Source organism: Podarcis erhardii, assembly GCF_964252035.2.
Source record: "Podarcis erhardii genome assembly, chromosome: 1".
NCBI lineage: Eukaryota > Metazoa > Chordata > Lepidosauria > Squamata > Lacertidae > Podarcis > Podarcis erhardii.
The window spans coordinates 51833615-51847054 of record NC_138497.1 but is presented as its reverse complement, the minus strand read 5'-3'; the positions used below and the strand labels follow the sequence as shown (position 1 = coordinate 51847054).

The 13440-nt window shown below is 45.0% G+C and overlaps 1 protein-coding gene across 1 annotated transcript in view; it reads left to right on the top strand.

Moving 5' to 3' along the window:
* CREB3L1 (cAMP responsive element binding protein 3 like 1) overlaps nt 1-13440 on the top strand; it is a 90026-nt gene that overhangs the window by 53457 nt on the left and 23129 nt on the right. The window contains exons 3-5 of the mRNA XM_081835393.1: nt 3407-3567; nt 6669-6747; nt 12509-12666. Coding sequence (XP_081691519.1) covers nt 3407-3567; nt 6669-6747; nt 12509-12666 — 398 coding nt within the window. The remainder of the gene's footprint in view (nt 1-3406; nt 3568-6668; nt 6748-12508; nt 12667-13440) is intronic.

Genomic DNA, 13440 nt, shown 5'->3' with positions numbered 1-13440 from the left:
TTAGCGGACTCTGTAACCTGAAGCATCTGTAACCTGAAGCATATGTAACCCGAGGTACCACTGTAATTTCAAGAACTGGTGCCTGAGTTTGCTTTTTCCCCTCCTCTCTCACCACCACTTCCCCCCTTTGTGCCATGAGATTGTGAGGCTGAGGGCAAGATTGTCTAAAAACAAAAAATCTGTAAAGTGCCCTGACAGTCTTTTCAATTGAAAAACTGGGTAAAAAAAAATGTTGTAAATAAATACATTAAGTTAATTGAGCCCTGATGTAGTTTGTTTGTTTTAATTAAGAACCACTTTAGAAGAGGAATTTAGAACAGAGCATGGTGAAGGAGTAGTGGGCGCAGTACTTCGTTTCTCTGCTGTAAATGTCTCCTACTCTCTACCCTAGGACATATGTATTCTTGGAACCTCATGGTTAATATATGTAAGACATCATCGAGATCCAAGCCTGCTATTATTTAGTGAATGTTTAAGTAACAGTATAATAACATATTGTAGGATAACTTGTGACCAAGCCTAGACTGTAGCTAAGCTAATTCTTCTCTTGTTTTTCCATACACAAAATGCTAGTTTGTCGCCTCTCTTCCATTCCCAATGGAACGACCATAATAGTAAATGTTGCTGGATGTGTTCATGTTGCTGCTGTAGATACAACATGAGATTAAGCATTGTTACTGTATTTGCTTTTTTTCTTAAGGGAACCTTTGTGGTCACTTTACTAACCCACGTATTTCAGAAGCCAGTGCAGCTGCAGTTACTGCTGAATAAATGAATGCAGCAGACAAGAAGCAGATGAGTGCCTCCAGCAATTTGCAATGGGAGGCACCTGCAGACCTTTGCAGGAAGAACATACGAAGCTGCCTTATACAAAACCAGACCATTGGTCCAGCTAATCATGGTCTACACTGACTGGCAGAGGTCTTCCAGAGTTTCAAGCAGGAGCTAGTTCTGGAAGAAAATTTCCTTTTTATTCTCGTTCCTAGCACTGAAAAGCTTCAATGTAGTTTGTATGTAATATTCATGTGCTTGTTTCTGCCTGGAATTAGCAGCATACTAATTTTTTTACTGCAAATAACAGCTGTTGGGAAGACTACAAGAGAGCACTTGGTAAGGAAGGGTCCGTCTTGACAAGTTCTGTTTTGAGCTGTTTTGTCAAAAATAAAAACAGTACTAGAGGAATTTGCTTTTAAAAACATTTTGCTCTTGATGTGTTGAGTGTTCTAATGTGTTCAGCTAAAACTAGATATCTGACTCTACAATGGTATGCCTGATAAGTTGTTTGCAAGGGGAGCAACAATGGATCCACAAATATAAAATATTTCACCTGGCATCTGACCAAGTAGCGGTGTCAAATTGAATTGAGGATGGGATGAGGCGAGTCTGTAGCCACCACAATTCTGCAAACATTAATTTTGAAGATTTCAGAAGAGTAGCCCTGTTTAACCAGCTGTAGCAAAAGCAACACAGAGACCAAATGTGTCTTTAAGACACATTTATTGTGGAATAACATTTTGCAGACAATACCATGCATCATCCGTAAGAGGCTACGGTTCCTAGAGTGGTTTAACAATCAATCCCTCTTCCCAGGGAACTCTAGAAATTGTAGCTGTGTGCAGTGGCGTAGCGTGGGTTGTCAGCACCCGGGGCAAGGCAAGTAATTTGCGCCCCCTAACCCGTGGATTTGCGCCCCCTAACCCTAACCCCCAGATGTTGCGGCCGGTGCGGCCGGCCCCCCCTGCACCCCCCACGCTACACCACTGCCACAAAGTAGTGCGAGGCTTAATCACATGGCGGGGAAGAAGGCAGCAACTGGGTCCCGGGGGCGTCTCTGATGTGACTTTACGGGCACCATTTGCAAGCGGGGAGCGGCACCCCATCCGCGCGAGCGCGCCCCCAGACGCAGGAGCCGCGCAGGCAGGGCTGGGGGCTGAGGCGCCAATGGAGGGGAGATGAAGGGCCTGCGAAGCCCTCGAGCACCAGAGAGCTGCTCCTGGTTTCGCGGGGGGGGGGGCTCGGCCGGGGGCGGCAGCCCTTTTGTCCGCAGGATGGCAGCGGCGCCACCGGCCAGCCCCATTACCGGCCCGGCCAGCCTCCCGGGGCGCCAGGGCTCCGCCGCAACTAACACCTTCCCTCCAAAACTGGGCTGGTCGGATGTAGTTCTCTCCTGCGCTCAGCTCTGCGCTGGGCGGCCGCTGCATTTTCCCTCCCCCAGATAGTCCCTCCCTCGCTCTCTCTCCGCTCCGCAATGCACGCCTGGCACCCTCCCCCTCCACAGTGGGCGGCGACCCGGCAGCTCGGATCAGATTCGCACAGCCAGCACTGTGAGAGAGAGAGTGAGCCAGGACCAGGTAGGGGCAGAGAGCTCCGAGTGCGCCCCCAAAAATGTTGCGCCCGGTGCGGCTGGCACCCCTTGCACCCCCCACGCTACGCCACTGGCTGTGTGAGGGGAATAGCTGTTCCCTAATAATTTTCTTCACCCTAAACAAACTCTGGTTCGCACAGTGCTTTGGCTGTTTAAAATGGTATTGTTATAAGAATTTTAAGGTCATATATATATAAAATAAATGTTCATAACAGAAAAGGTCCTGAACAAATTGACCTCAAATATTTCTCTGCAAGGTCAAAGTGGGAAACCTCCCCCTTGTCTCTCTCGTCACAAATCCTGTCTTAAGGGCACATTCAAGATATGAACAGGGTGTGAGCCTATGACCTGTGACCTAGATTCAGGAATTTAGTAGTTATAATAACAAAAGAGTGGCCAAAACCCAGATAATGCAATCAGGTAACTTGCCAGACAGGAGATAAACAATGCACTCAGATTTCTGTTGTAGACAGCCTTTTCTTTGATGTAGGTATGCTTTATCTGGGGTGTGGTCTTTGGCTACACCCCTTCTGTGATGTATGTATGATGTTTCTGGGGGTGGTCTTGGACTTCAGGGTGGGCAATTTAAAATGTCTACATAAGGGCTTGCATGCATGGCTCGGGGTCCTCCTCCTCTCTCCTGCATGTGGGGGAGCACCCTGTTGCAACAGTTAATAAAGATCAGGCTTACTAGCTGCTTTGCTTCTCAATATTCTCTGGTTGGTCTTTGTTATTTTCTTCTACCGATAGAGAACCTACAAAAGGACTCTATAAGGGCTCTTGGGTACCCAGTAAGGGAAAAGGAGCAGGTTTTTTTTTACTTATATCAGTATGAAACTGCTTTAAATGTATAGTGCAGATGGGCTTTAGTGTTGCCTTCTAAACAGCAGAGCTTATTTCTGAGATTACTGGGGTTTCCTGCCTACTGCAACATTTCCTGTGTATTAATTAGAAGGCACTGGAGACACACACACACACACACACACACACACCCCTACCTTACATTGCTTACAGTACAACTTGATGTGGTTCTTTTCTCAGAACTGGAAAATGGGATGTGGTCCCTCCAGCACAAGCTGTGCTCCATCCTGGTGAAACAGGAGCAGAACATGGCACCAGAACTTCCTGAGACCCAGGTGCCAGCTAATGCAGTACCCATGTTGAACCTGAACCCACTGCAAAGGTTGCCAGTCCCTGAAGAGGTGAGTTTGCTGCATCATTGTTGTCTGCAATATAACAAGTTGTGCTGCAACCTATCCTCCTACAAGCCCTTCATTCCAAATGAAAGGGCTGTTATGTGGCGGAAGATAAAATCTAGCTTTTTATTCTTTTTGTTATGACTGATTTGAAATAAGCCACTCATGGAGGAAAGGGAACAGAGGACACCTAAGGCATGTCTGGAAAGAGTGCTGAACCTCTTGCTGATAGCTGTTAGTTCATATGGAAGGCCCAGAATTAGTAGGAACTGCATGAAAGTGGCCCGTGGCAAAATACAGTCTAAAATAAAATTTAAAAAATCTATAGAGTCAAACTCCTGCATCAATTGGTACCCTTTCCTAGCGGTACCTTCCTGCTTTTGTTCTAGGTTTAGCACTGCAGTGTTAAATCAGTCATGGGAGGAAACTGCCATCCAGATGATGCCCTATGATCCTCCAATGAAGGACAGTATAGAAATTTAAATTATTCCTTCGCTGCTTTCAGTAGTATGAGCCAGAGAGCAGCCAAACACACCCCGTGTTGAAAGCAGTGCTTTAACACGTGTCACCATCTGGCCCATAAAACCATGAAATCTAGATTTTAAAGTTACCTAACTATACCACATAACTGCCCCTCAGGCTGGCAAAGGACCTACAGTATTAGACCGTAACTGTCACTGCTGGGTGCTTTGTAAGGTCAGAGGCAGCATTAGGTTTTTCTTACATTACCTACAACAGGGGTAAGGAACCTGTAGCTCCATAGATGGTGTTGGACTCCAGTTCCCATCAATCCTGGCCAACATGGCCAATTGTCAGGAATGATAGGAGCTGTAGTCCAGTACCATTGGGAGAACCATAGGTTCCCCAACCCTGGCCTGCAGTTCTTCTTCTTGTCTGGAATAAAGTGAGTGATCGCCCTGATCTGTTGCAAAGCCTAGCGTGGGTTATCTTCCTTTCACTTATGGTGGGTAAGGGAAACTGGATGCAACAAGCCAGCTACTCAAGCCAAACATATACACAAACTTCCTTCTCTGTTTACACAGCTTGAACTCCCTGGGCCTGCAAATGCAGATCCATGTGGCGCGTGTGTGTAGTTGACAGCCATACCAAGCTCCCTCCCTGAGCTGTGTTTACAGTATGAGGCAGTGTGAAATATGTCTGTTTAATGTTTTGTGTGTGTGTATGTGTGTATGCCTTTGGTGGGAAAGGGATGCTGGTAAGAGGATTCGCATTGGTGCAGCTGGGAACTAAGTGCTGTTCCTGTTAACTCTTCATCTCATTTGATCAGAAGCAGCTGTTGAGTGGTCCTGCAGAAGGCCCAGAGAACAGTAGAGGCTATTCTCTATCTCCAAAGGCTGTGCAAATACTCCCAGCTCAGATTACAACAGATCAAAAGAGAGGGAGAGAATGTGGAGGAAAAGTTTAAATGGATTTTTTTAAGCAGCTTGAGAAGAGAGGAGGTAATGACAAATATGATTCTGTCCATAAAGTGAATGCCACCTGCGCCGTGCACCCTGGCAGCACACCTGCATGATGCTCACTCTCCCTTGGCAAAACACTCTTGTTTTGAATTGTGACTTCCCTGGAGACAACTTTAATTTTTTTAAAAAGTTTTTGCTTGTCTTTGAGCAGCTGGCTTTTGGTATGCAAGCTGATAAGATGGAGAAGAAGGGGGAACTGGAGGGCTGAGAAATAATTGTCATCAAAGCAAGAAGGATTATGGCTGTAGTCACAGGGCATGCTGGTATTCACTATAAGTTTTGTTTCAGAGCAGGTTAGCTACCAACTGACCTGTACCTTCTGCACTCTTACCATGCATTTAGAAGGCTCCATAGCTCAATGATAGCTCAAAAGGCTTTTCATGGACAATACGCAACTGCTGAAAAAGTCCAGCTTCTAATGGCTGGAGAGGTGGCAAGTGCCCAAAGCAGAAGAGGCAGCAGGCAGGCAAGGAACCAGCCTGGAAGTCCAGAGGGATACTCTAGTGCAGGGACCTCCCATTAGTCCCAGCCAGGGTGGTCAGGCATAATGGGAACTGTATTTCAGCAACATCTGGAGGTCCACAAGTTCCCCAGCCCTGGCCATCAGTCTTTATAGCTGTCTGCTACAAAAGAAAAGTAACCCTGGCCTTTGGGTTAACTTCTTTTCAAGCTGTGCAGAATGAGGAAACATGACACATACAGCAAGCATGGGATTAGTCCTTCAGAATCACATGATTTTTCCGGAGAATTCTGGTCCTTGGTAGTTGCATCCCAGCTCAAATTGCCTGCCAGGCCTCAGTGGCACCCAGAAGGGTGTCAGAAATCACACCATGCCTGTGCAGAGCTGTATGGTCTCAGAATGAACCCACCTATTCATTCATTCATTCATTCATTCATTCATTCATTCATTCATTCATATGGTTTCTTACCTGCCTGTCATTATAAGGTCTCAGGACAGGTAACAATAAAATATACAATTATAGGTAAAGGGACCCCTGACCATTAGGTCCAGTCGTGACCGACTCTGGGGTTGCAGCGCTCATCTCACTTTATTGGCCGAGGGAGCCGGCGTACAGCTTCCGGGTCATGTAGCCAGCATGACTAAGCTGCTTCTGGCGAACCAGAGTAGCGCATGGAAACACCGTTTACCTTCCCACCGGAGCAGTACCTATTTATCTACTTGCACTTTGACGTGCTTTCGAACTGCTAGGTTGGCAGGAGCAGGGACTGAGCAATGGGAGCTCACCCCATCGTGGGGATTCGAACTGCCGACCTTCTGATTGGCAAGTCCTAGGCTCTGTGGTTTAACCCACAGCGCCATCCGCGTCCCTTTCTATACAATTATAGAAGTAGCTAAAACCATTACAATTATAAAAACTGTAAAACTGAACCGAAATGGAGCAGAATGATATACATTCAGCAGAAGAGGTGTGTCCTGCATAAAAAAACCTTAACTATCAAAGGCCAGAGTAAATGATAAGAAGCAAATGATGGGCTGCAGTATGATGTTTTGCCCCTTGTGAGTCTACATTGCATGGTAAAGCAACCTCTTAATCTGCAGGGTAGAGTCATGCAAGAATTGCCTTTGCAAAATCAAACTGTTGCATTCTGCATTCTTTCATACAGGCTCCCATAGAAATGATGCCCCAACCTATAATCAAAGCTGAACCCAGAGAGGTGAACCAATTTCTAAATGTACCAACAGGTAAGAAAATAGTTACAAGTCGCTTTCATCAGCCCTCCAGCCTCATTAATTTAAAAAACTATCTTTTGCAGAGTGGATCCTCCACCAACCCATTAGCACAAGCTTCTAAAGCATCTCTCTCTCCTCCCCCAGCCCCAAAAGGTTACTATGAGTGATGTCAGCTATGGATGTGTGGGATTCACTTGTAATCTGCTGATGCTGCTAAACTAACCTAATGAGATTGCAAGAAACAATTGTTAACAGGGCACAAGTACTTGAGTTCTCTGAGTATTAGTGATTTCATGAGTCTTGTGCCTGTGTGTACTTTCTCCAACTAGCAGTGCTATGCCTCTCTTAGTGGGTTTTCTCATAGTCGCATGGCACTGACTAAACAGTGTACCTGTGAAATGCAAATGCCAGTGTGCCTGGAGCTTGGGAAAACCTTTAGCTGGCTGAGATGCCAATGCTGTTTCTCAGCAGGCTGCTTATTGTTTGGGGTGGGTAGCTCACCAAGAGAAAGGTATACAACCCCTTGCTAAAAACAACAACTATTTTTAAAAAAACAAAATGTATATACTACTGAATTGAAATAACACCTCTAAGTGGTTTACAAAGCCACATTAAAATTATCAATAGAAGACAGCTAAAAACAGGTGTTTTAAAACATTCAAAGGATAATTGAAATCAACAGCAAGTAAAAACAGATTAAAATACATGTCTAAATAAACTTGCCTAAACAAAAATGTTTTAAACAGGTGCTGAACAGAGATATACTTCTTCACCATACATAGATTATGGGATTTGCTACCACAAGATGTAGTGATGACCATTGGCTTTGATGACTTTAGAAAAGGATTAGGCAAATCCTGGCAGCAAAGGCTAGCAATGGTTATTAAATCATGATAGCTATGTTCTATATTGGGGATGGGGGACCTTTAGCCTTCCAGATGTTGTTGGACTCCAACTTCTACTGGAGTCAGTGGGAGCTGGAGTCCAACCACATCTGGAGGGCTACAGGTTCCCCAGCTCTGTTCTGTATTCTGTCTCTGGGATCAGAGTCGCTTTGCCTCTGAATAGCAGTCCTGCTTCTGGGCTTCCCATAGGCATCTGGTTGAACACTCTGAGAAGCGGAATGCCGGAACAGAGGGGCCTTTGGTCTGATCCAGCAGGGCTTGTCTCACAATCAGACATTTTGAGGGTTTTTTGTTTCATTTTGTATAGGACATTTAGTGGCAAGCCATTAGAAGGATATTAGCGTATGGTGCCAGTTCTCATGCGTCTGGTATCACTGTAAAGGATCTCAGTTTTGTTTCCAGAAGGGTAATGACATCAAGAATGCAGCTTGGCAGTCATTAGCATACCACAGAGGGGTCTGCTCAGAACAAATGAGCACATTTATTTATTTGCTCTAAAATGTAATATCCTCCCCCTAGGCACTAAGCACTCATATTCAAGTAAGCAAGCAATGCTTCACACAAAATATTAGACCCTCTTAAATGCTCAGCTCATTATTTACCCTCGCAGAACAGGCGTCTTTTGAAATGTGACTTTTAGCAAGCTCAGCATCTTCCATCAGCAGTCCGTTAAATAAGGAGGAGAGGCAGCATCTAACAAATCCAGGTTTGGCGGAAGGTACAAGGGGAGTATGTTCCAGAAGACTTCTTGTTCGGACAACTCTCATGATGGGAAATAAGCAATTGAAGAATATACCGTATTTCGCCCTATAAGACGCACTTTTTCCCCTCCAAAAATGAAGGGGAAATGTGTGTGCGTCCTATGGGGCGAAGGCAGGCTTTCACTGAAGCCTGGAGAGTGAGAGGCATCGGTGCGCACCAACCCCTCTCGCTCTCCAGGCTTCAGGAAGCTATCCGCAAGCCTAGAGAGCCCGGCGGGAGTGGATAGCTTGTGGATAGCAGCCTGTTCTGGGGGCTGGGGGGGGGAAATAATTTTTTCCCTTTATTCCCCCCCCCCAAAAAAAACTAGGTGTGCCCTATGGGCCGGTGCGCCCTATAGGGCGAAAAATACGGTAACTTGTCCAAAGGAATTGGGGGAGGGGGAGAGAATGACTGTCACACAATGGAATTCATGATCTCATGTAAAGTTAAAGATGAGCGTGTTCACATTGGGCTTCAGAAAAACTGGTTGTAATAGGCTTTGATGGCTAAGAATTTATGACTAGAGATACTAGGGGGGAAAGGATGCCAGGATGGGTGGGAGTTCCTAAAGATGGAGTTGATAAGGCTACAAATTATTCCAGTGGGAGGCATCTTAAAAAGACACTGCGACAGCACAAAAAGCTTACTGCAGAAATGAAAATAAAAAAGGACATGCATAAGCAATGGGAAGAGGAACAGGCCACCAAGGATGAGCAGCTCAGATTTGTAAAGATGGCATCAGGAAAGCTAAATAGCTGAGGCTGGCAAGCGATGCTAAGAGCAGCAAAATGGAGCAGTTCTGCAGTGGAACCAATTACTCAGAGGAGCTGGAAAGCCATCCGTATGCTCTACATCCCCAAACATTACAGAACAAAGAGTGGTTTCCCCCCACCCCCGCCATTCCTTTCCTTGATTCATTTCCCCCTTTATCTGGGTTTGAATTCAGATATCCATCTTACTGAATTTGGTAAATTGATTTGTGCATCACTGATGGAACAATGTGAATGAATAGCAATCACAACAAATCATCATCAAGAATCCAGTTATTTTGGTGCTTAGTCCAAGTGGCTCAAGCTTGCACCCCAGACCAAAGATTTACTGCTGTCTCTTTTTTTTTTAAAAAAATAATTTTTATTGGGTTTTTACATTTTATAACAACAAACACACACACAAAGACAAAAACACACAAATACAATTACATACCCTAATTTTCTTTACCCACTTTCATTGACTTCCCCCCACCCCCTCCTCTTACATCCCAGTTCCAATAATTAATTCAGCAAGTTCTTACCTAACCTCTTAAGCATATTCATATTACTTTTAAAAATTTAATTCTTTTTGTTTATCTATATTCAACTTATCCAATTCTCTTATAATCATTAATTTCTTTTTTTTTTTTTAAGGTCGATCTAACTTCCCTTCCACAAATTTTCCCTTTATTATATTAATTATAGGTCACATTGACCAAATAAAACAAATCATAACATTTTATAGTTCTATTCTCTCTCCCCCCCCTGCCCCGGTTTCTGTCCCTTCCCAAACAAATGTCCAAAAAAACAAACAAAAAATAGTTCTTAGCCCGGATTCCTCACGTCCGAGGCGTCTGATTCTCTGTCAGTCCCTCTCTGCCAACTATATTGGTAGTCCTCTTTGTTGGTCCTAAGACCCCGAAGGAGTTCAGTCAGAGTCACATCATATTTTCTTTCATCCAGAATGTTAAAAAGTGTTTGCTGCGAAGGATCATCTACTTTTCCATACTCAAGAGGAAAGTCCCAATCATGTTGCTTTATTCTTTTTAGTTTTAATATTCCAAGTACTCCAGGGACTTCCCTCTTCTTCTTTCTCATCTTTCGCAGGTTTGTAATCCAAAGGTCTTCTTGCTCGTACTCTAACAATGTAGATTCCTGGTTGATATTTTCCACTTGTAGTGTCTGCACTCCTTCTTTCTTCTCTGTCAATTCCAAAGGCATCTCTTCCTGCTCAGCTGCAGAGTTTTTGTCATATGTCTCCTTTGTGCATTCAGCAGAGTTGTTTGTTTCAGAATTCAAGGTCATAAATACTTTACTCAGAGCCATACTCTGCTCTTGCAGGATTCCCACGAGAAAGAACATTTTTTCTATCTCCGCCAGTAATTTTCCCTCTGCAGCCATTGTAATGTCACTAAATCCCCCTAGGGGGCTTTCAGTTATTTAGTAGTCCTTTTCCAATAATCTGTTACTTTGTTATTATCAGTACTTTGTTTCCAATCGCCTCAGTTCAAATGTATCACCTTTAATTCAGAGAGTTGTTAAATAACAAAATTCTTTACTTTGTCCGCCCGTTTGACAGCTTCTTTGACAGCTGTCAAACTCCTTTCACTTCTTCCTCCGGCACCCAAACAGGACACTCCTGGGTTTTGGGGGGATTACACACAAAGTTCCAAAGTTCCTCCCTTTCTCTCCAGCACAAAATCTTCTTCTATCAAATTTGTGAAAAACTTTTAAATCATCAAAACAGTATTCATTCCGCCTTAATTCTCCGTTCCTTGCTTTAAATCGTCTATAAGTAGAGGGGGTGCGGACTTCCCTTTAACACATCCCCCGGTCGTGCCGAATTCAAAGGATAAAAATTTTTTAAAGTCCAAATTCCACTACTCACGGGTCCTTTGTTATCCAGTCCAAATTTTGGGAAGAAAGTCAGTGCTCTCCGGCCATGGCTTGCGGCTTCGCTCCACTGAAGTAGCGGTCTACTCTCAGCACCACGCCACTCTCCGTACCCTCTCCGTAGCCTTTAAAAAGGCTCTTCGTGGGTCGGGGAGGGCGCTTAAGGTGCCCACCAAGTCACCAAGTCCGCAGGCTTCCGCGCCTGCGGTTTCTGAGGGTCCCCGTGTCGCCGGCACGGCAAGACCCATCTTCAGCAGAGCCGATTCCCTCCGGAGCTCGGAGGGAATCCGCCATTAGCCGTTCGCGCTAACCCGGAAGTCCCCGATTTACTGCTGTCTCAAGATAATCAAAGTTTGCTTGCATTGATAGGATCATAGAGCTCACAGTACCACATGAAAACAAGTCCAAACCACTGCACAAAGATAGGAATATTAATCTATCAGCCCCTTGTCAAATTGCGCCACACAATACAGATCACAACATGCCCTGTGCATAATGGTGTGCACAGAACAATTTGCTTCAGATGAATCAAGCAAATGAGCCAAGCTGCATATTGTATCAAAAGGCAACATATCTCAAATATTTATTTCTCATTTAGGACCTTGATGTGGGCAACACCAAAGATTCATATGAAGGCCACCATATTATATTGTCATGGCAATGAACCATCTATACCATTTATGTTTACTTGACTGGCAGGAGCTCTCCAAGATCTTGCTGGAAGTCTGTCTTTGTGTGGGAGATCCTTTTAGCTGGTGATGCCAGGAACTGAACCTGGGACCTGTTGCGTAGGAGACAATAAAATATTCACCCCACGATTTAGCGCAAACCTCTCTCATGAGCCTTAATACACCGTTATTGCCAGAGCTCACAAAGCAGTCCTCCTAGCTTAATTTATTCCTGCTTCATTTAAAAATCTGTGTTCAGCGAAATATTGTAGTGTTGTTGTCTTCATGTAACCTTCCCTGGTTTTTTAGGGTCATGGGTTCAAGCCCTACATTGGGCAAAAGATTCCTGCATTGCAGGGGGTTAAACTAGATGACCCTCACAGTCCCTTTCACGCCTATAATTCTATGATTCTCCTAATATGCGTTGTCTCTTTCTTACTGCCTTGTTGTTCCCAGAACAGTTCCATGTCTCAATGTCACCTGGAAACACTCCTTTGTTCGCACTCTTCTCTCACCAAATACAGTGGTACCTCGGGTTAAGAACTTAATTCGTTCTGGAGGTCCGTTCTTAACCTGAAACTGTTCTTAACCTGAAGCACCACTTTAGCTAATGGGGCCTCCCGCTGCCTCCGCCACAGGATTTTTGTTCTCATCCTGAAACAAAGTTCTTAACCCGAGGTACTACTTCCAGGTTAGCAGAGTCTGTAACCTGAAGCGTATGTAACCCGAGGTACCACTGTACTTTCTCTCCTTTGCTGTCCATGACTCAGTGTGCTGTTACTGTCTGTTAACCTCTGCTTTGAATCTCCCACATTAGATGACCTGGTGCAGATGCCACCGACTCCTCCCAGCAGCCATGGCAGTGACAGCGACGGATCTCAGAGCCCAAGATCCCTCCCTCCCTCCAGCCCAGTCCGCCCTACTGCACGCTCCTCCACAGCAATCTCTTCTTCTCCTCTCCTCACAGCACCACATGTAAGCAGGGAGCTCCTGTCGTGAATCATAAGGCATCTCCTCGCTCGAAGCACGAGGTTCAGGGTGGCTTTTGGCAGTGATCCCCTAATAAGGTGCACAGTGGGAAGGTGTGACAGGTCAGGATTGTGACAAGGATGGAGGAGAAAACAAAATGGTTTGCATTTTAAGTGTGAACTTTCCTAATTTTCACTTTCTGAACCAACGAACAAACGGAAATGCGGCTGCCCTTCGAAATTCACACTCCTCAGAATTTTGTAATGGGAGTTCTCCCAACAAAATATGCATATTAAAAATGTGCATAGTAGTTAAAATATTGTGCAAAAAGTCAGGAAAATTTGCTTGCAGAAATGCATATACAGTGGTACCTCTAGTTACAGACTCGATCCATTCCAGTCCATAACTAGAGTGCCGCTTCTGCGCACGCATGCGCGTCAAATCCCAGAAGTATACACTTCCGGGTCTGCTGCGTTCGCAAGCCGAAAAGATGCAACATGAATCTAACACAACACGAGGTATGACTGTACTAGACAAAAGTACATTTAAATGCACACAAAACAATTGTATGGTTTTTTGTGCAAAATGTTTTTTTTAATTGCAAACTGCAGGGACGCGGGTGGCACTGTGGGTAAAACCTCAGCGCCTAGGACTTGCCGATCGCATGGTCGGCGGTTCGAATCCCCACAGCGGGGTGCGCTCCCGTCGTTCGGTCCCAGCTCCTGCCCACCTAGCAGTTTGAAAGCACCCCCGGGTACAAGTAGATAAATAGGTACCGCT